This window comes from Myotis davidii, unplaced genomic scaffold (assembly GCF_000327345.1).
Source record: "Myotis davidii unplaced genomic scaffold, ASM32734v1 scaffold841, whole genome shotgun sequence".
Taxonomy (NCBI): domain Eukaryota; kingdom Metazoa; phylum Chordata; class Mammalia; order Chiroptera; family Vespertilionidae; genus Myotis; species Myotis davidii.
This window is the reverse complement of record NW_006291508.1, coordinates 74,950-101,379: the sequence shown is the minus strand read 5'-3', so window position 1 is coordinate 101,379 and position 26,430 is coordinate 74,950. Positions and strand designations below refer to the sequence as shown.

The 26,430-nt window shown below is 37.5% G+C and overlaps 1 protein-coding gene across 2 annotated transcripts in view; it reads right to left on the bottom strand.

The window, feature by feature from the left end:
* Positions 1-26,430, bottom strand: part of DIRC2 (disrupted in renal carcinoma 2) — a 62,011-nt gene that overhangs the window by 27,372 nt on the left and 8,209 nt on the right. For both annotated transcript variants that reach the window (XM_015564707.1, XM_015564706.1), the window contains exons 3-5: positions 16,950-17,215; positions 11,053-11,182; positions 5,655-5,763 (exon numbers count right to left, since the gene is read on the bottom strand). In XM_015564707.1, the coding sequence (XP_015420193.1) occupies positions 5,655-5,763; positions 11,053-11,182; positions 16,950-17,215 (505 nt within the window). The remainder of the gene's footprint in view (positions 1-5,654; positions 5,764-11,052; positions 11,183-16,949; positions 17,216-26,430) is intronic.

Here is a 26,430-nt window from a genome sequence, read left to right as displayed (position 1 = left end):
CACTGAAATCCTTGTGTCCCTAACAATACAGATGCAGTGAGTCTAATCTTTCCCTTTCCCACGTCCACCACCCTTGCTTATCTTATTTCCTACTCTAGACTCCCGTAATAGCATCTGGAATGGTCTCCACAATCTGTTCCTCACATCCTGCCAGAACAATTATCCCGATCATTCCACTTCACTTTTCAGAAACAGTTCCTGGCTTTCCTTGTGGCTACTGGGAGAAGTCCAAATCTAACCGGCATTTGAGAGCTGCCCATACTAACTTCGACCTTTTTATTTTTTCTAGTCATATTTTTCATTACACCTGTGTCAGGAATGTTCAGCTGTCCACCAAAACATATTATCTTCTTCTGCCTGGGCATTTGGCTAGATTACACGTCCCAACCCCCATTCATTTCCATGTGACCACGTGACTAAGTTCTCATTAATGGAAGTGGCCAGACTGAGGTGTGCCATCTCTGGGCTAGAACCTGGAACACAGTTATATGCCTCCTCCATGCTTTCTTTCCCTTCTGCCAGCTGGAATCCAGATGTGGTCACCCAGCTTCACCCATGACTATAAAGACAAGGTCTTAGGAGACAAAGAGCTGCAAAGTGGAAGCAACCCAGGTCTCTAAATAAGAGTGAGAAAAAGACCTGTCCAAACTGTAGACAACTGTCCTACATTACCAGGCAAGCTGTCCTAGATTGCTATGCGAATGACAAATGGATTTCTTAAGTCTCAGAATTTTGGGATTCTGCTCCAAGTAATACAATACTTTTACACAAGTCCTTTGTTGTGCCAGTGTTTGGTGCCAAAAGAAAGATAAACTCTCTCTGGAAAAAAGAGCACACCCTGAAGCTTAAATTATCTCTCTATATTTTTTTATACTATTGGTTTTTGGAGCAAGAGAATTCTCTGTTCTGCAGAATTGCCCCTCTCATTGCATCCATCATCTAAGGCCCAGATAATGCTATCAGGCTCCCACTAACATTTCCATCTGTCCCCTAGGCGAGTGGGGTCCTGTACCAGGGCAAGAACCACCATGCTTCTGACCATACTGACCCTGGTCCTGTCAGGCTTTTGTGCTTTTCTGCTTCCTTTGCTCATGATAATTGCTTTATTTAATAACATTCTACACAATAATTAAAATATTTTATTTGTTTTGATCTGTTGCTTTCATTTAATTTTAAATTTCGCTTTACTTAATACCTGGTGTGATTTATGGTCTCTATACCTCTCAGAGTTTGTACAGAGGCAGATACTTGGAAGGATTTATAAGATGAAGCATAAGATGTTGCAAAATCAGTCCTTGCCTGTTTGGCTCAATATTTAGAATGTCAGCCCTGAAGGGTTGCAGGATCAATTCCTGGTCAAGGACACTCACCCTCCCTGCCTAGTTGGGGTATGTGCAGGAGGCAACCAATCCATCTGTCTCTTTCACATCGAAGTTTCTCTCTGTCTCTACCCCTCCCTTCCACTCTCTACAACTCAATGGAAAAATATCCCCTAGTGAAGATAAAAATGAAAAAGGATTTGCAGAATGAGAATCATTTAAATGAGTGCTACACTTTTCCTTCTTGAAAGTGAACATGCTTGAAATACCTGCCATCCAGAAAACAGGTTAGGAAATTAAGGCTTACTTCTTATGGTGAAGGTATACTAAGTAATCTGGATTAATATTCTGGTTGAGAACTAGGAAATCTATCTGATGGCATCAGACAGCCAAGAAGGTAATACATAATTATGGAAACACTAGAGGCCCGGTTCATCCCTCTCACAATCTGGGACTGCTGGCTCCTAACCACACACCTGCCTGCCTGCCTGATCACCCCTAACTACCTCTGACTGCCTGCATGATTGCCCCTAACCACTCACCTGCCTGCCTGATCACCCCTAACCACCTCTGACTGCCTGCATGATTGCCCCTAACCACTCACCTGTACCTGCCTGATCGGCCCTACTGCTCCCCTACCGGCCTGATCGCCTCTAACTGCTCCCCTGCTGGCCTGATTGCCCCTAACTTCCTCTGCCTCGCCCTGCACCTGGGACCCAGGATTCCCTCCTCCAGCCAGTTGTAGCCTGATTGCCCCTAACCACGCACCTGCCTGCCTCATGCCCCTAACCACTCGCCTGCCTGCCTGATGACCCTTAACTGCCTTTGCCTGCCTGCCTGATCGCCCTTAACTGCATTTGCCTGCCTGCCTGATCACCCCTAACCTTCTGCCTGCCTGATCGCCCCTTACCACTTACCTGCCTGCCTGATTAGCCCTACCCGCCTCTGCCTGCCTGCCTCATCCCCCCTACCCACTCACCTGTCTGCCTGATTGCCCCTAACCACTCCCCTGCCTGCCTGATTAGCCCTACCCGCCTCTGCCTGCCTGCCTCATCCCCCCTACCCACTCACCTGTCTGCCTGATTGCCCCTAACCACTCCCCTGCCTGCCTGATTAGCCCTACCCGCCTCTGCCTGCCTGCCTCATCCCCCCTACCCACTCACCTGTCTGCCTGATTGCCCCTAACCACTCCCCTGCCTGCCTGATTGCTCCTAACCACTTGCCTGCTTGACTGATCACCCCAACCACTAGCCTTCCTGCCTGCTCACCCCTAACTGCCTCTGCCTGCCTGCCTGCTCACCCCTAACTGCCTCTGCCTGCCTGCCTGATCACCCCTAACCACTCTGGCTTGGCCCCCGCCACTGTGGCTTCGTCTGGAAGGACGTCCGGAATGATGTCCAGGAGATGGTTCGGCTATCCAGTCCAACTAGCATATTATGCTTTTATTATTATGTAGAATGGGAAGGAAACTCAGATACACCTGGTACTTGGTGACACTTTTCCCTTAGGGGTGGGGTGTCTGCTGATTTTAGAAAAAGTGGCTAAGGGGCTGAGACGTTATCAACAGCCTCATTGACATAAGGGGGGGAAAATGAATTTGAGGCTTATTGTGGGGTGAGTGGCCTTGTGAAAAATCCCAGGCTTTACTTGGGGGCTCTGAAGGACTATACTTAAGAGTACTGTGACCTGAAAACTATATTTTGAGGGACTGAAGCCCAGCTATAAATAATCCCTATTTCTGGAACTAGATTAAATGATCTCTAGACTCCTGCAAGAAAAATATAAGTTCTTTTTGGACAAAAATAACATCATCTTGGAGCTTAAAATATCTCTACAACTTTTCATAATGCTACTATGTCTAGCACTCAGTCAAAAATAGTAGAACATGTAAGGAGATTAGAAAACATCAATGAATACCACAAATATAAAAATACCCACAGGGGATCCAGAAAAGGGAATTATGAGATGCAGACTTTAAATAACTATTTTTAAAGTTTAAAAAATAAAAGATAAGCTCAAGCATTTTACAGAAAATTGGAAACTACAAAAAAGTACCCAAATTTTATAACTTAAAAATATAATTGAAATCGGTAACCTTTAGATAAGTTGTGTAGCATATTAGACTGAAAACTAAAATTGGATTTGGAAGAAAGGCTAGATAAAATATCCAGTCTGAAGCAAAGGAATACAAACGGATAAAAAACTCAGAATCGAGAGTAAGAGACGTAGGGAATACAATATGAAGGTATAACATATATAGTTAGAGTTCCTCAAGGTGAAATTAGAAAAAATTTAGCATAGCCCAGCCATCATGGCTCAGTGGTTGAGAGAGAATCATTGATAGGCTGCCTCCTGCACTCCCCACCCTGGTGATGGAGCCCACAACCCAGGTATGTTCCCTAACCGGGAATCGAACTGTGGCCTCCTGGTAATTTTTGAAATTACCAATTACAACAGCTTCAAAAATATAAAATACCGGGGAATAAATCTAACAAATATACAGATGACATCTTTGCAGAAAATTATAAAGCATCATTCAGAGACATTACGGCCTAAGTAAATGAAGAGAAATACAATGATCACAGCTTGGAAGACTCAGTATTATAAAAAAGTTAATTCTCCAGCTGATCTAGTGATTCAAAATTATTTCATCAAAATCTGAATAAAATAGAGTATTATTCTACCAGATACCAAAACTTGTAATATGAGAATACTTCAGACAATTTGGTATTGGCACAAAGACAGACAAATAGACTAGAGGTTGACACACATAGACTAAAGATGACACAAAAACTGTATACAAGAGGAAGGAATGGATGGCATCAAGGATAGAGGGGAAAAATGATTTAGAAACACATTCATGCACACAAGGGCACTTCATTATGACAAAGATGACACTAGAGACAACGGGAAAGCATGATGTTTTCAAAGACTGACATTAGGTTAATGGATATTTATTTATATTGGGGGAAAATAAACTCCTAACTATAACAAGCACAAAATTCCATTCTAGGTTTAAATATGACAGGCATAACGATAAAGCTTCTAGAACAGCAATGTCCAATAGAACTTTCCATGATGATGAAAATGTAATATATCTGCACTGTCAATATGGTAGCCACAAGTTACAAGTGGCTATTAAGCACTTGAAAAGTATCACTGAAGAAGTGAATTTTTAATTTTTATTTCATTTCAACTGATTTAAATTTAAAAGGCACATGTTGCTAGTGGCTACTATACTTTCAGTTCTATGAGATTAACAAGGGGAATATGTTTATGAACTTGGAGCAAAGATTTCTCTCTCTCTTTTATGTTACAGTCTCTGTCTGCTAGATCCAACATCAGGGCTATCTCCAAGCTGGCTTCTACTGACTACTTTTCTTTTTACTTTTATTTTTAAAATATGGGTCACATTTTCCTGTTTCTTTGTATGTCTAATGTTTTGGTGTGGTTTCTTTTTTTTTTAATTGTAAAGTATATGTCATGGAAAATACAATATAAAGATTCTGAACTCTTTCAGTTCAGCTACTAAATGATCACTTTGCACTTGGGTAGGCTTGATTTTGTGCTTCATTATAGCAGAGAAGTAGAAACCAAGGTGAGAGGACTCAATTGCCTCCTCTGCAGATTTTCGTTGGTGCCTGGTTTTAGGCTTCGTTTCTGGGTTTAAGTAAGCTAGGTCTTACTCTCTCTCGGGCAGAGTCCTACATTTTAAAGTTTGGCCTTCCTGGTGTCTCAGCAGAAGCCCAAGATGTTAATGAGGTCTCTCCACTCTGGCAGGGCCCGAACTCTGAGAGCCCAGTATTGCTCACCCTCTACTGTATTTGTTCTGCTTTCAACCCTGTAACAGTCTCTCTGTTAAAACCTCTGGTAGCTTTGCCCTTTACATGTGCAGCACATATCTCACTTGGTGAGGACCCCACACCACCAAAGAAATGGCTACTTTTAAATACATGAGATATCCTTATCCTGAGACTAGAGAGAAAGTGAGAAATTAGATGTAGGAATAGCCATATATTTGATGATGGGATCTTAATCTTCATAAAGCATAAAGCAAGAATGTAAAGGATAGAGTCAACAAAACTAAGATTTTCCTTCTTTATTTTTCTGTTTAGTAGCATCATTAATAACACCCAAATAAATGTGAAATTCATGGCTTTTTCCAGGAAGAAAATAAATATTGTTTATAAGTATTTCACATGAACCTTGCTTTTGCAATAATGGTATGGACTATTGTTTTATCCAGGCCTTGAAGCTAAAACCAAGAACATGTAGACAACAGTTATCATTTAAATGAACTAAAAATACCTTCAAATATAAAGATAAAATGCTTACTTGGCTGACATGCACTGGTGTTAAAATTAAGTCCAGAACTCCAGACCAGCCAGCAAATACACCGAGCGGTATGGCATATGCTAAAGCAATCATCAAAAATCTCACATTGCTGTGAAAGAGAAGTGAAAAATATTATTGCAGATTCAAACTCTAGAATTTAAACTTACTCATGAAAACAGTCATTTGAAAATTTGAACATCAGAATCAGAAATAAAAAATAATTGTCAGTTTGTTAATAAAATCAAAGTTCTTTAAATTTTTTATTTTGATAAGAATAGTCTTTTTTGTTCATATTGTTTAAAATTGTCAATGTTTATTACATCAATGAATTACCAACATTATTTCATAGAATGACGTAGATAGGTTCAGTTTAAAAAAAGCTCTATTTGAAAGGATAAATTACTGTTGCTTAGGTGGGTACTGGACTTATCAGGTGATCACTTTATAAGTTATATAAATGTCTAATCACTATGTTGTATGCCTGAAACTAATATAATAATATGTCAACTGTAGTTGAAAAATAAACAATTCAAATGTTAAAAAAATTATACTTTCTCCTCGAACAAGTTAGAAAAAAAGATTAAAAACAAATATATAATTTGCTAGTTTTACCGTTTTCAGAAAGTCATTTTAATTTTTGTTTTATTATTATCATTTGTTTTACTATTATTTTTTAGATAATTATTTACTAGGCAATACAATTCAAATGGCTCACAACCAAACAGGGAAAAAAATTTAGGGAAAATATCTCCCTCTATTCCCTCTTCCCCTCTTCCCACAATTCTCAATATTATCACTTTCTTTGGTAACTTCCCAGAAATATTACAAAACATACAAAATATATATTTCCCCCCAATCTTTTTACGTAAATGATAGCATAGTACAACCATTTGCTGAATTTTACTTTTTCAATTTAAGTCTTAAAGCTCTTCCATAGTCAATACATACAGAGCTTCCTCATTCTTTCTCATAGCTGCGTAGTATTCCATTATGTTGGTATATCATAATTTATTTATCCAGCTCCATACTGTAATATAGACATATAACTTTACATTTTATATAATATGTAGTTTGCTATTTTTGTATATGTATATATAACATAATTTTATTCCTTTGCCCTTCCTGTTAGAAGAAGGAAGCATCATTTATGAAGTAGTCTTGTAAAACCAAAACCAAAGCAAAAGCAAAACCTTGAGTTAGAACATAGCTCTGACTACAATTTACAGGAAATACAAAGAACAGAGAAACATGGCAAATTACACCATAAGGAAGCAATCCTCAAAACCTAGACCCTGGAGACAAAAGAGTTGGCTCCTCAATAAATAAATTACAAGGGTGAGAGAGAGAGGAAAGGAAACCTACAGATTGTAATGGATTTGAGCCAAATGCAGTATGTGAACCTAATTTGGGTCCTGATTCAAACAAATTGTTAAAAAAATGTTATGACATTTATGACAACTGGAAATATAAACTATGATGTAATATTAGTAAACTATTTTTTTAAAGATTTTAGGTGTGATAATGGTACTATATGTTAAAGTGTCCCTATCTTTTTAACATATATTACACATATTGAAATATTTATGGATGAAATGACTTGTCATCTGGGATTTGCTTAATGATACAGGAATGGGGGAAGTAGGTAAAGTAGAGCTGAAATAATATTAGCTATAAATAGGCAACTGTTGATATTGGGTAATGGGGACATGGAAGTTGAACTATTCTACCTTTGGATATTTCTATAAATTCCCCAAATGAAGTTATTTTTTTTAAAAAACCATCTTACCATGTTTAGTGAAAAGAGTAAAAAAGAATGAGATACACAGATAAACATTAAATGCATTTGAAAGGTGGCCTGGGCAAGGGAAGGGGAGAGGAATGAAAGTGGGAAATATAAATAAAAGAATGAACAAGTAAATAAATGAGTAAATGTGTCCATCTGTCCTGAAGTAAAAAACATGTTCAACTCAACTCTCCACCCTTGAAGTTTGAAAGGCAAAAACAACCACCATTGTCATCAAACATTAAACCAGCGGTTCTCAACCTGTGGGTCGCGACCCCTTTGGCGGTTGACTGACCCTTTCACAGGGGTCACCTAAGACCATCCTGCATATCAGATATTTACATTATGATTCATAACAGTAGCAACATTACAGTTATGAAGTAGCAACGAAAATAATTTTATGGTTGGGTCACAACATGAGGAACTATATTTAAAGGGCCAGAAGGTTGAGAACCACTGCATTAAACCAACACATAAAGGGAGAGAAGTGTTTATATTACGTTACAGTTTAAATGCATATTAAGAGATGGGAATGGTATGAATCGTACAAAAAAAATTGTGGTGGAAACCTTAGCACATAACCATCGCTTCCCCTCACCACCTACCCCAGATAATGCAATTAGTCTAGAAAAAACACACACAATTATTCCAATGAATCCAGGAAATAACAAAGTAACCAGGGTTTCTTTGAAAGACTGGAGAAAATTTAAATTATATTGGTAGGTTAGGGGAATACAGCATGGCAGGCCCAAAGAACTCCCCTGAGGAAGCTCTGTATGTACTGACTGTGGCGAGCCAAAAGTAGAAGCAAGCAATTCTGCAGAGTAAACAGTTGAATATGGGAGAGACAAAGGAATGTTAAGCATAAATGAAAATGATTTTTTTTAAATAAAGAAAAAAGATCTTACATTTCATGGTTTACACAGAAAATAAAGATCTTGACTCTGGGGCAATTAGAAGCAAACAGAGGGTAGTCAGAGTGATAATTTTAAGTTGTTTTCCCTTCTCAGAACAATCTTTTATGTAACTTCTTTCATTAAAATCAATCCTTCAATGACCCCTCATTTCCCACAGAATAGTCCAAAATTACTATTATGGCATAATATGACCCTAATCTACCTCTCTAGCCTTATCTATTGCTATCTGATCTTTGGCTTGGCATAAAGAAAAACTTAAATAGCATTTTACTTCCAAAAAGCCTATCATTTTAATTGTCATCTTATAAATGTGTCCACTGACAATAATTCAATTTAACTAATATTTTTTGTTGCCTATTATGTGGAAGGCAATGTATGAGGTGCTGTAGAGATGGGTTTTCAAAAACCTTTTACAGTGCTCCAGAGTAAGAAACATATCTTTACTTTGTGACCTACCCATAGATATGTACATATAGATAGACTGAAACTCTCACAAAAGATATGTATCATTACTATAAATGATTCAATAATATTATTCTATTTAATTCTATTTTTTTTTTAAAAAATAAAGATGGTCAACCTTCTTTCATTAGTTGGCTGTGAACCAAACTTGAAAAATCATGTTACATAGCTATGCTAACATGGTAGTCACAAGCCAGATGTGGCTATTAAACACTTGAAATGTGGCTAGTGCAACTTTAGAACTAATTTTAAATGCAACTTTTTTTTTTTTTGGTAGAACTACAATTCACTTTAACTGCTGCACTGGGTAAGATATTGTAGTGTGCATGTTGTAGTATGTGTTGCTTCTAGTATTATAGCCTGTCCCTGACCTTCTTAGTGTCAGTGAACTAACTCAATTCTAAATATTTTTTACATAATAACATTGTAATTTGCTTATCTAAATGTTTTATAGAGAAAAATATGAGACTGGAATAAAATACGTTGCAAATTTCGTAATGAATAGCTATTGCAACTTGCTGCAGCAGAACAAAATGATGTCTGTTGTGTAAAACAAATTTTAAGATAATTAAGTGGATAATATTAAGAGACATGTTCAAAAAATACACAATGAATTTTATAAGACGTTTCCACGAAAGTGAAGTGAAAGATCTTCAATTAAGACCCAAACAATTGTCTGTAGAATATAAGACCTTTAAAATAATATCACAGATGTAATGATTCCAAGCTTGAAAAATTGCAGGTGCGTATTTTTAACTTTAGATAAAATAGTGCAATATGGGAGACACTGCTCAATTGTTAATATATCAAAATTTAAATGCAGACCAAGTATTTCTAATGAAAATCTAGCATCTGGATTGAGATATGCTGTAAGTAAAATATACACCAAATTCCAAAGATTTTGTATGAATAAAAGAATATAAAATACTTAACTAATATTTTTTAATATGGATTACATGTTAAAATAATATTTTAGATATACTGGCTTAAGTAAAATATGCTACTAAAATTAATTTTTACCTATTTATTTTAATCTTTTTAAATGCAACTACTAGAAAATTTTAAATTACCTATTATGTGGCTCATATTATAATCCTGCTAGAGGCCCGGTGCACAAAATTCGTGAGGGTAGGGTCCGTAGGCCTGGCCGGCGATCAGGGCCTGCCGGGGCCTTCCTTCCCCTGGCTGCTGGCTGCCGGCCAGGGCCTTCCTTTGTTCCATGTCGCCCCCTGGTGGTCAGCACACATCATAGCGAGCGGTAGAACTCCTGGCCGGTCGAATTCCCGAGGGGACAATTTGCATATTAGCCTTTTATTATATAGAATTAGGTAATATTACTGTGGACAAAAAGACATAGTTTTTGACCACAGGGTCTTACCATCTGGTGGGAGAGGAGGACTAGAAAAGAAAGAACCAACCAGAGAGAGTTGCTAATGAATCACTAAAAAGTTATTATAACAAACTGGGGGGAAAATTCAAAAGATAAGTTCTAATGGTCCAACTACAAATCATAATCACCAGTGATGGTCTATATATCCAAAGAATCGAGTTCAGTACTATAGCATTTGAGCCTTCAAGGGCAGAATTTAATCTAATTACAGTTAAATTATACCAATAAAATAAAATGTTAAATTTCTCAAAGTATGATCCTACTAGAGGCATATAAATAAGCACTATTTATTTTATTCACTTTTTATTTTAATGTGCATGGAGAAATACAAAATGGCCCAACTGGTGTGGCTCAATGATTGAGCGTCAACCTATGAACCAGGAAGTCACATGCCAGGTTGCTGTTTCTCTCTCTCTCTCCTTGTCCCTTCCTCTCTGAAATTAATAAAAATATATTTTTTAAAAAAAGAAATACAAAATGAAGAAAAAGAATTTACATAATAGGAAAAATATAATAAACACATAAAATCCATGATTTCACAGATACTATTTTGTGATATGGCTCCTTATAAAAGAAATCACTTAAAGATTTAATTTTTAAAATGTTAAATAAATAACAATAGAGATAGAGAAGGGAAAAATTATGGAGGTTTTTGTTTTGGGCAACTTTTTAAGATAGATTTCTGATAGAAAGTCCCATTAAAGTATTTAATCCATTTTTTATCAATTATTTACAACCTGATTAATAGATTGCTGAAAAATTACTATTTTAAATTATCTTAAATAAATGTGAAATTCTTTTTAAAGGTGTTAGTCAAAACCACTCAGTAATTCTAAGTACATTTACCTTAATAATCTACAAAAGCTCCGCCGATAACTCAGTCGTTGGCTAGCTGCAGCAACACTGGGAGGAAGGGGAGGCCGGGGTGGGAAATAAGCAAGAGTTGCAGAAAATATTAAGCAGACCACTCCAAATTCTGAAAAAAATAAAAAAATAAAAAATAAAATGTTAACCAGATGACACAAACAGTTCAACATTTCAACTATTACTTATCTAACAGATATTTATTGAGCATCAACTAAGCACTAGGCATATGAAAATAGGCGAAATATAGTACCTAACCAAAATAGCTCAGTCTTGCGAGAAACATAGTATGTCAAGATAAACATTTCAGCAGGTCATAGGTAAGAAGTCCTTCTGTAAGCAATGAAGTATGGTGGTACTATGGTGCACTATACAGACAAAAAGATTGAGGCAGTAAGCAAAGGTTGCTCTATGGAGAAAAAGGAGGAGGGTTGGGTAGAGGGGGGCAAAGAGGGAGGAAGGGGGAACATCTGTAATAGTGTCAACAACAACAGCAAACATTTTCCTCATCCCCCCAAAATACCACCTTTCCCATTAGCAGTGACTCCACTCCCCACCCTCATCCTCCCCAGCTTGTGAAAACTGCTAATCTATTTTCTACCCCAGTGGCTTTGCCTTTTCTGAATATGTCACATAAAAATATAGATACAATGAAAAAGAAACCCACAGTATTGAACTGTAAGAGATTTTGAAGCAGGTCTGGGATGGTTGTCTAATATGCATGGTCCTCATAAATAAAAAATATGAGAAAATATGTAAGAAGAGATCAGGAGGTTTGGTTGATCAATGATATGATATTCTGATGTAGGACAGACTCAATTTACAGGCTATATGGGAAATTTGAACAGAACAGGAAAGCATACAAAATAAGAAATCAAGAGACAGAAAGTAAAATTTATAAACACAAGACTAGCTACTGCAGAATATTAAACAATCAGAATTAAAATGAATATTGCAACAATCTTAGTGTGGCATTATCACAGGAGGAAAGGTTCCTAGCTATCCCGATTATTCCCTACAGAGATTTGTCTCCTAGAAGTCCCACCTTTTGTTAGCTGTGCTTAATTTAGTAGAAATGTCTGGAAGCCTTAAAGTATATACCTGTCTATGCTATCAATTAACTTGGAATTTGAATGAATCACTTACTCTTTCTGGGCCAATAAAGGGTTTGGGTTAAGTGATTTCCAGGGATCTTTCAGTAGGATAATTCTAATTCTAAGGCTATATTCTTTGCAAAAAATACAACATTCTATGACACTTAGCCACAGATAGTATCTTTATTCTTTGTCAATCTGAGAAGCAACTAAAGTTAATGAATTGTCTTAATTTACAGTTTTTATTTATTAGTAACAATGAATGAGCAGCTATAATAATAAAAGCATAATTGCTAATTAGACCAGGATCAAGGATCCAGGCCACTGCGGCACCATGGCTGCGAGGGAGGGAACTAGGCAGCCACCATGGCTGTGAAGGCCTACTCTTGCATGAATTTCATGCATCGGGCCTCTAGTCTTCTATATGCTTACTGGCCACTTGTATTTCTTCTACTATGGTTACCTTGTTCATATTCTTTGCCCATCTTTCTTCTGGCATTTTTGTAAACAGCTTGAGATATAATTCACATAATATACAAATATAAACATGACTAGCTACTGCAGAATATTAAACAATCAGAATTAAAATGAATATTGCAACAATCTTAGTTTGGCATTATCACAGGAGGGAAGGTTCCTAGCTATCCCGATTATTCCCTCCAGAGACCTGCACTTTTAAAGTGCACAATTAAATGTTTTTTAGTATATTCACAATTGTGCAACCATTACCTTAATCAATTTTAGAACTTTTTCATCATCCCAAAAAAGAAACTGTATTCATTACCTGCACAAATATCCCAGGCCTAGGTTACCATTAATCTACTTTCATTATCTATGGATGAGTATTATGGACATTTCTTATAAACAAAATCATATAATTTGGGGGCTTTTGTGACTGGCTTCTTTCACTGGCATGTTTTCAGGGTTCATCCATGTTGGAGCATATATCAATACGTTATTATCTTTTTGCCAAGTAATATTCCACTGAGTAGATATACCACATTCTTAATCCATGTAATTGACAGACATTTTGGACTGTTTCTACATTTAGGTCATCATGAATAACACTACTATGAACATTCATGTACAATTTCTTGCACAGATGTGTTTTCATCTCACTTGGGTATATACCTAGAAATGAAATTGCTGGGTCATATGGCAATTTCTGTTTAACATTTTGAGGAATTGCCAAAATGTTTCCAAAGTGGCATTTTATATTTCTATTAGAAGCCTGGTGCACAAAATTTGTGCACTCGGGGGAGGGGAGGTGGTCCCTCTGCCCGACCTGTGCCCTCTCGCAGTCCAGGATCCCTTAGGGGATGTCCGACTGACAGCTTAGCACTGCCTCGGAGGCAGGAATGGTTCCCACTACCACTGCTGTGCTCGCCAGCCTTGAGCCTGGCTACTGGCTGAGTGGCACTCCCCCGTGGGAGTGCACTGACCACCAGGGGGCAGCTCCTTCATTGAGCATCTGCCGCCTGGTAGTCAGTGTGCATCATAGTGACCAGTCGTTCTGCTGTTTGGTTGATTTGCATATTAGCCTTTTATTATATAGGACTAGCAATGTATAAGGGTTCCAATGTATAATTTCCCCACTTTCTCACCAACACTTATTTTCAATTTGATTGATTAAAGCCACCCTATTGGGTGTAAAATTTATCTCATTATCGCTTTCATTTGCATTTTCCCAATGACTAATGAAAGTGAGTTTTTTTTTCAGGTGCTTGTTGGCCATTTATATATTTTCTTTAGAGAAATGTCTATTCAGTCCTTTGCCCATTTTTTAATTGGGTTAACTTTCTGTTGTTGAATTGTAAGTTTTAAAAAATATATTCTGGTTAAAAGTTCCTTTTCAGATATGTAATTTGAAACTATTTTCTTCCATTTTATGGATTGTCTTCTCAGTTTGTAGAAGGTGTTCTTTGAAGCACAAAAGTTTTAACTTCGATGAAATCCAATTTACATATTTTGTTCTTTTGTCATTTGTGTTTTTGGTATCCTTTAAAAAAGGCTTTGCCTAACCCAAGGACATGAAGATTTACTCCTATCTCGTCTTATATAAGTTAATTGTTTTAGCTCTCACATTTTAAGTCCATGATCCATTTTGAGTTCATTTGTGTATGGTGTAAGGAAGGGGATCAAATGTATTCTTTTGCATGTGGATATCCAGTTATTCTAGTACTGTTCATTGAAAAGACTTTTCTTTCCCCCATTGAATTGTCTTGGCACCCTTGTGAAAAGTCAATTGCACATAAATTATGCAGTAGTTTATTTTTTGGAATCTTACTTCTGTTCCATTGACTTATATGTTTATCCTTATGCCAGTACAATCCTGTTTTGATTGGCATAGCTTTGTAGTAACTTGAAATTGGGAAGTGTGAGTTCTCCAACTTTGTTCTTTTTCAAGATTGTTTTGGCTATTCTAAGTCCCTTGAATTTCCATATAAACTTTAGAATCAGCTTGTCAGTTTCTGCAACAAAGGCAGCCAAATATTATTTGGGCTTGCACTGAATTTATAAATAAATTTGGGGATATTAGCATCTTCACAACACTAAATTTTCACATGGGTTCTCTTTCCATTTCTTTAGGTCTTCTTTAATTTTTTCCAACAGTGTTCTGTAGTCTTTCAGAGTGAAAGTTTTACCTTATTTTGTTAAACTTGTTCATAAATATTTTATTCTTTTGAGGCTATTGTATATTGCATTGTTTTCCTAATTTCATGTTTGGATTATTCATTGCTAATGTACAGAAATACAATTGATCTTTATATATAGTAATCTTGCATCCTAAAACTTTTTTTTAGAATAAACTTGTTCATTCTTACTGAACTTGTTTTTTAGATTAATGTGTTTTTAATGGATTACAGAGGATTTTCTTCATTCAAGATCATTTTCAAAAGAGATAGCTTTGTTTTTTCCTTTCTGATCTAAAATGCCTTTTATTTCATTTTCTCAGTGATTCTGGTTAGAACTTCCAATACAATGTTAAGTAGACATAGCAAGAGTGGACATACTTATCTTGTTCCTGATCTCCGGGTAAATGCATTCAGTCTTTGACCAATAACTATGATCTTATTTATGGGTTTTTCATACAGGCCCTTTATTAGGTTGAGAGAGCTCCTGTATCTATTTCTGATTTGTTGAGTGTTTTTATCTTGAAAGTGTTAGATCTGTCAAATGCTTTTTTTTCCTCATCTTTTAAGATGATCACATGGTTTTGCTCCTTTATTCTACTGATATGGCATATTACATTAGTTGAGTTTTGAATGTTCAAACAACCTTGCATTCCAGAAATAAATCCTATTTGGTCATGGTATATAATCCTTTGTGTATGTTGCTGGATTTCGTTTGCTAGTATTTTTTTCAGGACTATGGCTCTATATACCTAAGAGATATTGGTCTATTAGTCTATATTTCATTTATGATGTGTTTTTCTGGAATAATTCAGTGTAAGAGTCATTAATGTTTTAAGGTAGCAATTCTAGCAATTATTTTTAATGGAATGAAGGTTTTGGGATATTTCAGGAAGGCAGATTGGAAAATATAAAAGCAATGAAGAAATAACTTGGAAGCTTTGAGTAGGTTATCTGCTATACCCAAAGTGCCTAAAATCAAATCATTTGAAGATATAATCATTGCTTACATTTTCAATGAAAAGAATGATAGAACTGAAATGAAGTTTAAAATTTGTTTCACCTGCTTTGTGTTTTATTTACTTATTTAATTTTACAATTCAAATTTTTTTCTTTAATAGGAGTAAGGTGGGTTAAATGCTTTATATGCTGCCACTATTTCTGCTTTCACTTTTATTCCCTTCAAACCATATTTTGAAATGTAAATCTCACCATGTAATTCTCTAGCATAAAATTCTTCAGAGTATTACCACTGCTGAAAACGTGGTGAATTTCAAACCCTTCTGTCCTGTTTACAAGGCTTACAGGGCCTGGCTTACCTCTCTAGCTTCATCTACTCTCACCACACCTAAGCCACTCTGGGCTTTAAGTTGCTTGAATGTAGCACTCTCTCTCCCCTTACTGGGCTTCTCTCTCTGGTTCTCTCTCTCTGGTATATTCTTCCTCCTGCCCATTGTACTTGGCTAACTCTCTGCCATCTCTCAGGTTCCAACTTAGATGCTATATCTCTGGGAAGCATCTACTTGACCTCCATAATCTGGGTTAGGTGTTCCACTTCTCAGCTCTTAGAACAAGTGTAGGCCTTTGGAGATAGTACTTACTACCCTCTTTAACAACTGTTTGCTTTCCTGCTTGTATCCTTTGGGACACTATAAGTTCTATGAGAAGATGAACCATGTTTACCTCAGTGCCTAGCACAGTGACAGATATATAGGAATTCAAAATATAGCTGTCAAATTAAGTGAATAAATTAATTCAAGTTTATTATAATCTGGTCCCTTACCTTTCCAGTCTCATTTTCTGCCACTTGCTATCGACACCTAAACACAAATACTGAATCTACTGTAGACATACCAAGTTACGTGCAGTTCCCGCCTCCAAGGCAGCACTCCTAAGCAAGCAGGCAGACATCCCCTGAGGGGTCCTGGACTGTGAGAGGGTGCAGACCGGGCTGAGGGAACCTCCCCCCCCAGCGCACGAATGTCGTGCACCAGGCCTCTAGTATTATTACAAAACAAAAAAAGCACATATATGCATATGTATATATTAGCCCTCTTAAGTATTTCATAAGTGATCTGTTACACAAAAGCAGAGTGAAGATGATTGGGATAAAAGACAAAATATAACAGGAAGAAAATAAACTTCAAAATACCTGCATATAGTACAGTCTCTATACGGTCTTTAATGTGGGCCCTGCTATTCTCGGATGCAAGAAGAGGCGACGTGCCATTGGGAGCTGGAACAAAAAGCGGTCCAACTAAAAATGCACATGCTCCACCGAGATAACTGAGCATGGACGCGATAGCTGTGGCAGTGGCGCGTTCATCTGCAGAAAACCACGTTGTGGACAGGAACGGAGCTGCATTCATTACGGTTGGGCCTGCCAATCCATTTAAAAGCTGTCCTCCATGGATTAGTCTAGAATTAAACAAATTAAAAGGCTGTGAGGTAGGTAAAGCAGGCATTTTCTAGACAAGACAGTAGCCAAACAGCAGTTAACTAGGGCAATAAGAATACATATCTGTAAATAATATCCCACACCTGAAGGGTAAAGAATATTGACTCTCTCTGAGGAAGGTTAAATACAGTAATAGTTATCCCTTATTCATTTCACAAACATTTACTGAAGCCTATGATTTGTGCAACACACCAAACTAAAGACTTCCAAACAATCTTGTTTCATTTGTTATAACACTATGTGGGAGCTATTATTATCCCCATTTATTGAGATGTGAGAGCTTCACGTAGAAAGAATAAGAAACTTGCCCACGTGCTAACAGGCAAAGCTGAGATTTAAGTCTCACTCCAAAACCCATACTCATAAAGAGACCTAGCAAGTGCTACCAGCCCTACAAATGAAACAGTTATTTAATGAGCTCCACATTTCATGCCTACTCTGTACCAAGCGACAGAATTATAAAAACAGAAAAAGTTATCACAGTACCTTATAATAGAAGAGGAATTAGTGGAGGAATCAGATGACGTGATGTGCAACTAACTAGCTGAATGGCACTGGGTAATGTACCTTTGTGGGATTCCCTTTCTTCTCCCGTAAAATGAGGGGTTAAGTTGCATAAGCAGGTACTAAGCACCTGTTAGGTTAAGGGACTGTAATCACAGGATCACTAGGTCCCTTCTGGTTCTAGTTCTCTGACTCATATGACTTGTAAGGGTTGGTGAAGAATAGTTTCTTGCTTCCATTCCACTTGTTCTCTTGCCCACCTTTTCTCAGCATTCTAGTCAATGCTTCATCCTGTTCTTTGCTGAGCAAACCCTTTCCCAACATTTCTTTATCCATCCCCAACATTCACATTCACATTCATGAATAGCCTTGAAGAAGAAAAGAAGCCAGAAATCTAAAAAGGAGATGAGTCCACTTTTTCTGTCTTAAAGGTAAAGGAAAGGGCAGGGACAGTATATGTGACATATACATGATAATAACTACTTTTTTTGTTGTTGCTTGTTTTGTTTTTTAATCACCATATGGGCGTCAAATCCTCTTTATAAAGAATTACCACCTTAAGTTACTTACTTAAAGGTTTCTTAATGCAGAAAGAATAAAGAAGTATATGAAAGAGAGGTAGGGCCTTAATGTAGAAGCATAAGTGAGTGGGAGGTAAAATATGTGAATTAGGTCTGCTCACATCTTTGTAAATGTTGGAAAAATTATTTGAAGGCAAATGGTTTCACATGTCATTATTGAATTAAAGCAACTAAAGACATTTTAAAATCTTCTTGTGTAAGGGGAACTATTTTCTAGATGACAAAAACAATTTAGTGTTTATAAATTGAATGCCTCCTCCAAAAGTCAGTGGATACCAAGCTGTCACACGGCAATTTCATCATAAAAATATTCTTGAAACAATGTCACTAAGTGGTTTTAATCATGACTCCCATAATCATGACTCGTATGGCGCAACAATTAGACAGCACAGGATGGCTCATACAGGTAACTGCTTTGATATTTAATACTTTTAATAAGGTGTTCCTGAAAGACTCGTCTCATCAGGAAAGGGGAGGGGTGGAAGAAGTACATTTTATTAGTCCTAAAAATGTTAAGAATAGAAGGAGAATAAGGAAGAAACAACCCATTAAAAAGACAAAACAAACAAAAAAAATGACAAAACAGTATGAATCCTCAAAGTTAAGGTTAAAACTAAAGTTATTGCCATGGCTTAACATTTTGGCACTCTTCTGCAGAATCATGACTATTTTCCAATTGACTATTTTCCAAATAGAAAACCCAAGAGTCAGAACATGTGAGCTTTCGACAATGTAAGGATCATCCAAATCCAGTTTACTCAATTCTCATATCAGAGTATTCCTCACTATAGTGTGGTACATGTGTTCAAGTAGAAACCAAAGCAGGTATGATACTAGGGGCATTCAATCTCTAAGGTCACTGAACTTGGTGGTGGTGGTGGTGGTGGTGGTGGGGGTGAACCTAGAACAGTGTTGGAGAACCTATGACACGCGTGTCAGAGGTGACATGCGAACTCATTTTTTTGGTTGATTTTTCTTTGTTAAATGGCATTTAAATATATAAAATAAATATCAAAAATATAAGTCTTTGTTTTACTATGGTTGCAAATATCAAAAAACCCCTATATGTGACACGGTACCAGAGTTAAGTTAGGGTTTTTCAAAATGCTGACACGCCGAGCTCAAAAGGTTTGCCATCACTGACCTAGAACATGTGTGTATTATCAAACTGAAAAGTCATCTTGAATTAAAACATGCTGATTTTGTACTTTAAAATTACTCAAATTTAAATAATTATGTGTATTTTGTATTAAAAGTCATCACACACAGACACACCCCTCACAAATGAGCTCAGTAGAACTGGGACCTCAGTAGAACAGGATCTTGGGGTTACTCTCTGAATTCATGGGAAACCTGGCAAGGAAACCCAATTCCATTCTTACCAGCATCTTTAAGTTTTCCTGCTCCTTCTCACACTAGTATCCCAGAGCCCCTCAGGGCTTGGTAGTTACTAATATAACTGGCTATAAGCACTGTTGTCCTGGTAACCATGATATAACACTATCTTGTATTATCAAGAACTTTATGTTTGCCTGACACTATTTTCTGCTACCTACCATTAACTAACTCTATTTTATAAATTGTTTGTAAAACTATATTTAAAAATAAAATTCAGTTTTATATATAAAATATAGTTTCCCATAAAATAGTAATGCAAAATTAGAGGCATGTTTTCTGGAAAAATGATGGCCATAAGACATAATAAAATCTATAAACTTTACAATGACAATGAAGAAGATGAATAATTTTAAATTATTCATTATAAGCTGTGTTGTTAACTCATTCAACAAACATACTGAGTATTCACTGCATATTGGGGTAGGTATTGTGATAGGCTATGTATACTGGAACATAAAGTTGATAAGGTAACGCCCCTGCCCTTAAGAATCGCTGAAAGTAGTTGAAGCCCTGTACCAGGAATATAAAGGAAAGTAAGGCAATGATTAGTCCTACCCCTAATGCTGTGGGCCTCTGATGAGAGTAGCAGTGGAGGTCCCTGTGTGTCCTCCTCCTCCTCTGACCTCTGGCTCTGATCTATAGCACCAGGGGCCTCACAGGTATGCACATGACCAGCTCCATCCAAGAGCCATCTATCCCCTTCAAAGAGTTGTCCCTTGGGCATAGGGAGCACGCACGAGGCATGCAGCCTACTCTTGGAAGAACAGACTTGGGAAGGGGGCCCATTGCAGGGATTTCTGGGGTCTGTGTAGTTAGATAGTGGTGGGCAGGGGTGAGGGGACACACACACATTTCACATTTCCTTGGCCCTACAGACTCCTCAGCTCATAGGGAATGGCAAAACTAAAGGAAAACCAGAGTGGGACACTTTCAAGCGTGGAGTCCAGGACAAGGACCCTTTGGCAGTGATGGCAACAAGAGTGGGGCTACAGAGGAGAGGGTGGTTTGGAGAACTGGTCCTAGCCACACTATATGGCTAGGTGAATGACTGGATATTGGGGGGCGGGGAGAGGGAAGGCCTGCAACCATATCTCTATAAAAATGTCCAAAAGTTTTTTAACATAGGTTAGAAGCTAAGGAAAGAGGTCTAAGCTAATAGATATACATTGGGATTGGGAACAAAAACTGGAGAATACCAATATATATATATTTTCTTTTTTTAATCCTCACCAGAGGATATGCTGAGGGAAAGAAAGGAAAGGAGAGAGAGGAGAGGAGAGGAGAGGAGAGGAGAGGAGAGGAGAGGAGAGGGAGAGAGAGAAAGAGAGAGTGAGCGAAGGAGAGAGATATATCAACTGGCCACCCATCGCCACCCCCCGCCCACCCACACCCACACACACACTCCCCTACTGAGAATGAAATCTGAAACCCAAGTATGTTCCCTGACCAGCAAGAGTCAAGAAAAAGGATTGAGAAGGGGCAATTATAGAGCCAGGAAAAAAAATAAAAGGAAAGATGAACATTATAGCAAATGAGAAGAAAAGGGTATTAAGAAGATGAGAGTGAGTGGTTGATACCATCAAAATTAACAGAGAGACAAGTTTAACTGAAATGTAACCACTGGATTCGGCAACAAGGAGGTTATTCCTGATCTGAATAAAAGCAGTATGCTTCCTGAGGAAATGGAAATTTCAATTTAGACTATTCATACTTGTAGTTAGAAACAGATGCCAGAACAGAAGTTAGGTATATAAACTTAGCAATGTGAAAAAGAAAAGCACCGGCTTAAAGGAACAGTCTGGGCTGAAAAGTCTCTCTTCTCACGAAATGAAAGATAAATGCACCTCATTATGATTGTCTTAATGCTTTCTAAGCACGCGTGGAAGAAGCTGGCTTTCAGAAATTAATACTCAGCGATCTGGGCTGACTGTTAAAAATAATGCAGATAAACAAAAGAGGAGTGATTCACAATCTCCAGTGAAGCGAAGCGAATCGTATAACCTAATGTCTATTTTTGTGTGTCATTACGTGCTTCAGTTTTGTTTTGCAAGTAACAGTTAAATTCCTTGTGGGTAAGGACCATGGTTTCTGAATTCCCAGAGTGCTTCATGAAGAGCTGCGGCAGTGTGGACGCTCTCTAGGAATGCAGGGACTGATTCAAGTAGAGGCAGGTAGGGTCACTGAGATACATAGCTAACCTGCCCTTTAAAAATCTCAGTTACTTTTCCCAGCCGGCGTGGCTTAGTGGTTGAGCATGGACCTATGAACCAGGAGGTCATGGTTTCGAGTCAGAGCACATGCCTGGGTGGTGGATTCGATCCCCAGTGTGGGGCGTGCAGGAGGCAGCCAATCGATGATTCTCTCTCATCATTGATGTTTCTATCTCTCTCTCACACTTCCTTCCTCTCTGAAATCAATAAAAATATATTTTTAAAAATCCCAGTTACCCAACACATGCATCATGTCAGTTACACTTGTAGATTTTAAACGTTTCAAATTCAGCAATATGAAAAACAAGGTGATTAACAAATATTTGGAAATAAACCTTTTTAAAAAGACACTTAGGGTGGTAAAAGCAAGGCCAACACTTTAGTACTGTCCCAAGCACAGTGGACTTGGGAAGGATGAGAAGTTAAGAGTGTGAGGAGGCAGTTTTGTCTCCTGGGCAATAAGCTCTGCAGCAGAAAGGAAGCACCCTGGAAATTGACTAATTAATTCAAGGGGTGAACTCTTGCTTCCTCACCTGAAACTTCATGCCTGATGAAGTAGGTGTATATTCAGAGTTAGGGGACAGCAAGTCTGACCTTTGCAGGCCAATCTGTGACGGATCAACCCAGTCTCCTCTCACTGACCCCTAAACTTACTCCCTCTCCCAGTCTCTCGCCCTCCTCTTTTCTCCCTCGGGTCTTTTTCCTTTTCTCCTTACCTACCTTCTGCCTGTTTCTGAGGTTTGGTTTGTGCCATCCCCACAGGCCCAGTAGGAAAGTGGATAAGAGATAGGGGCATTTCCATAGAGGCTGAGAGGGAGATTAAAGATTCTTGAATTTCTCCAGCATCAGCACAACTATACCGTGGAGACTGGGAAGGCCGAATGCTGCCCACCAGTGTCAGTCTTGCTGAGGTTTGCTGGCCTGTGGTAGGCCAGGGGGGACTCCTAAACGGGACTCACCAAGTCCTGCCCTTGCCTGTGTACTTTCTGCCCTCAATTAGTGCCCCTGCCCATAGAGAGGCTCAGGCCTGGTGGTCTGTGTGGTATTTGTGTACAGCTGCATTCCCTTTTGTATTATTCAATATTCTACAGCTTTTCAAAGAAATGCCAATAGCAAAAGTTCAAACTGAAGATCTCTAGTTCACATTTTCGAATGTTCTTGACATTTCCGTTTGTATTTAATAGTATTCTAATATCCTAACCTTTTACTTTCTGATATCCTGAAACAAACACCTGTCATTCCTAAATTATTTTCTACTTGGAATAATCTATATATATAAAACCCTAAGGGTCTTTATGACCAGATGGTAGCTATGACTCACACTGATCACCAGTGGGCAGATGCTCAACGCAGGAGCTGTCCCCTCGTCGTTAGTGGACTCCCACAGCCAAACTCCCATGGTTGGTCATCCTCCCATGGCCCCTCCTCCCGGCTCCTGACCTCATCAGCCCCGACTGCCAGCCAGGCTGAGATACCCCACCCATGCATGAATTTGCGCACTAGGCCTCTAGTATGATATATTAGCCTTACAATTTTTATAGCTGGAAGAGACCTAAAACCTCACCTACATAACCCACCCTTCTCATTTTATAGAAAAATTGAGTGCCAGAAAGGCTATTATCATGTTTAAAATAACACTCATAATTTTATAACTTTTCTTACCCTAAAAATATTGGGGGGAACTCCAAAGTCATACAATTAGCTAATGGCTGAGCCAGGACTAGTAAGCAAAATTAGAAATGATTTCATCAGCCCACAAATTTCTCTGTTCTTCCACATGGTCTCATTCTAAAGGCTCTCTGTTAATAATAGTAATAATAAAGATCATTGATTGCTAAGACAACCTAAGGTTCTCAGATCCAAAGGCATACAGTAGCTAGTATATTTTTATTATGTGCATAAACCTACTTTATGAACCTTCTGTTTATTATGACTAGCATTGGTGATAACATTGGAGAGTCAGCTTTTTAGAAACTTAGCAGATACAGCATTAGTGTAAGTACAGCAATCTTAACTTAAATTATATGTATTTTTAATATGAAATAATTTAGAATCTATAAAAATACTTCCCTCTAAGGCTCAAGATGCCAATGGCTCACAAACATATTTTCCAATTCTTAATCATTGTATATCAGAATAAACTCATGTGTTATAGAATTTCCTGTATATTGAAAATGTCAGAAGTGCTAGAGTTTTCCTTTATGTAGCCCAAGAAAAGATAGGGCAATAAAAAGGATCAGAGATGTTATGAATCAATTACAGGAGAAAGGAAGTTAGGAAGGACGAAATAGAGATAATGGTGGGAAGGAAGTGAGCCCTTAAAGACTGTTATCACAGCCTCAGTTTTCTTTTATAAAAATCTATTTCACTTTTGTATCTTTAATAATCTTGGCCAATTAAGATTCAATTAAAACTATCTATTGAATATCTATTATAGTGAAGGCACCTGAAGCTAGACACCAAAGGGAATACAAAGATGAGTATTACAGTCTTGTCGCTAAAGAAGCTTATAATTACTTATCAAGTACCAGTTATAGAAAGTACAGAAAAAATACAGAAAAAGAATATTGGATCAGATATCAGAAGACAGCTTCTAGTCTTAGCTAAATTTATTAACCATGTAATCTTTGTTGAATCACTTATTCCCTTTCTGTTCTATCTCACAGAGTTTTTATTAAGGCCAAATGCAATAATCTCTAGGCAAGGTACAGGGGGAAATGAACTGATCTGAGAGATGTCAACCTCCTCACATTTGTCTCATAACTTTTTTCTTGTTTCCTACCTTATATTTTGTACTCTTAACTTAAAAGTATATATACTCATAGTAGAGGAGTACAAAGAGAAAAAAAAAAGAATACATTCAGTAATTCAGTTAAGTAACTCACACAAGCACTACTAATACTTTGGGTTTTTTTTAAATCTTTTTTCTTTCATTCCCCTCCCCCCCAATCAATACTTAAGCATAGGTAACCACAGATATCATATAGAATATATAGTCTTATGCACCAAATATTTTTAACTTTACAGTCTATCATAAGCATTTTATCATTTCACTAAAGATTCTCCATAATTTATTATCATAATCACAATGGCTCCATGGCAGTCTATTATGCAGATGTACAAAAACCCATTTAAGCATTTTTCTAATGTTTGCTACTTATTTGCTAATATTAATAATGCTGTGTGACCATCTTTGTACGTAAATATTTGCCACTTTCCAAATTATTTCTTTAAGATCAATGAAACAAAGGTATGAACATTTCAGCCCTCACGAAACTTACTTCAAAACTGATTTTCAAGAGTTTGTAGTAATTTTCATTCCCCTCAGTAGTGGATGACAGGATGTGCCTTATCAGCACTGAATATCACTAAAAAATTATGCATACATGCACACATGCACGCACGTGCGTGCGCCCATGCACACAGTCACACACACACACACACACAAAAGTAACTTGGTGTACTAGTTTTCTATTGCTCTTATAACAAAGTATGACACGCTCAGTAGCTTTAAAACAACACTAATTTATTATATTACAGTTCTATAAATCAGAAGTCCAAACTAGGTTTCACTGGGCTAAAATCAAGGTGTCGGCATGGCTGTGTTCCCTTCTAGAGGGAAGACATTACAAAACGGTTCTAGAAAAGTTTATGATTGCAGATGCCTAAAGCAATCCTCAGGTCCCCCAGTCAGCACCAGGCAGAAAGGGAAATGCAGAGCTGTGTAGCCCTCACAAAGAGCATTTCTTCCAACATTCGCAGGCATGGACAATGAGGATGCTGGACAAAAAAAGAGCCTTGTAGAGGACAAACCCAAAGCCACAAACGACCATCAAAGGAAATACTCCCAGAGAGCCACAAAAACACCGCAGAAACCAGAAATCCTGGAATTTGAGTTAGATGCAATAATTGAACCTTTGAGGAACTTGTTAAAATTATTGATTTGGGATTCACTCCAGAGACTAACCGAGTAGGACTAGAGTGAGGCCCAAGAATCCGTATTTTTAATAAGCATGTACCATAATCTATGAACCATACTTCTAAAAAATATTGACCTAGGGGAATATGAATCTTACATAAAAACAGAGAAGAGCCTTAGTTCTCAAACCTACCAATTGTTCATTTTTACATCAAAAGGTTTCTATTTCTGTACTAGGGAAATTTACATATAACCCTTACCTTTCCTTCTCCTATTTTCATTATTAAAGCTCTAATTATTTCACTTAACTGGTGTTCTCAGTCAAAAAGATAATATATGCAAAAATGAAAATATTCCAAAGACTAGAAAAGAGTATAAAATAAAAAGTAAATCTCTTTTCCATCTAGACTTCTAGTTCCCTAAGCCTCCTCCCACGAAATAACGAATGGTAATAGTTTCTTTTAGAAATAGTCCTTGCCAAACAATGGCATATACAGTGAGTGGCCAGATTATTATGACCACCTGACGTTTTTAGGCAAATTAGCTAAAATTTTATGCTGAAG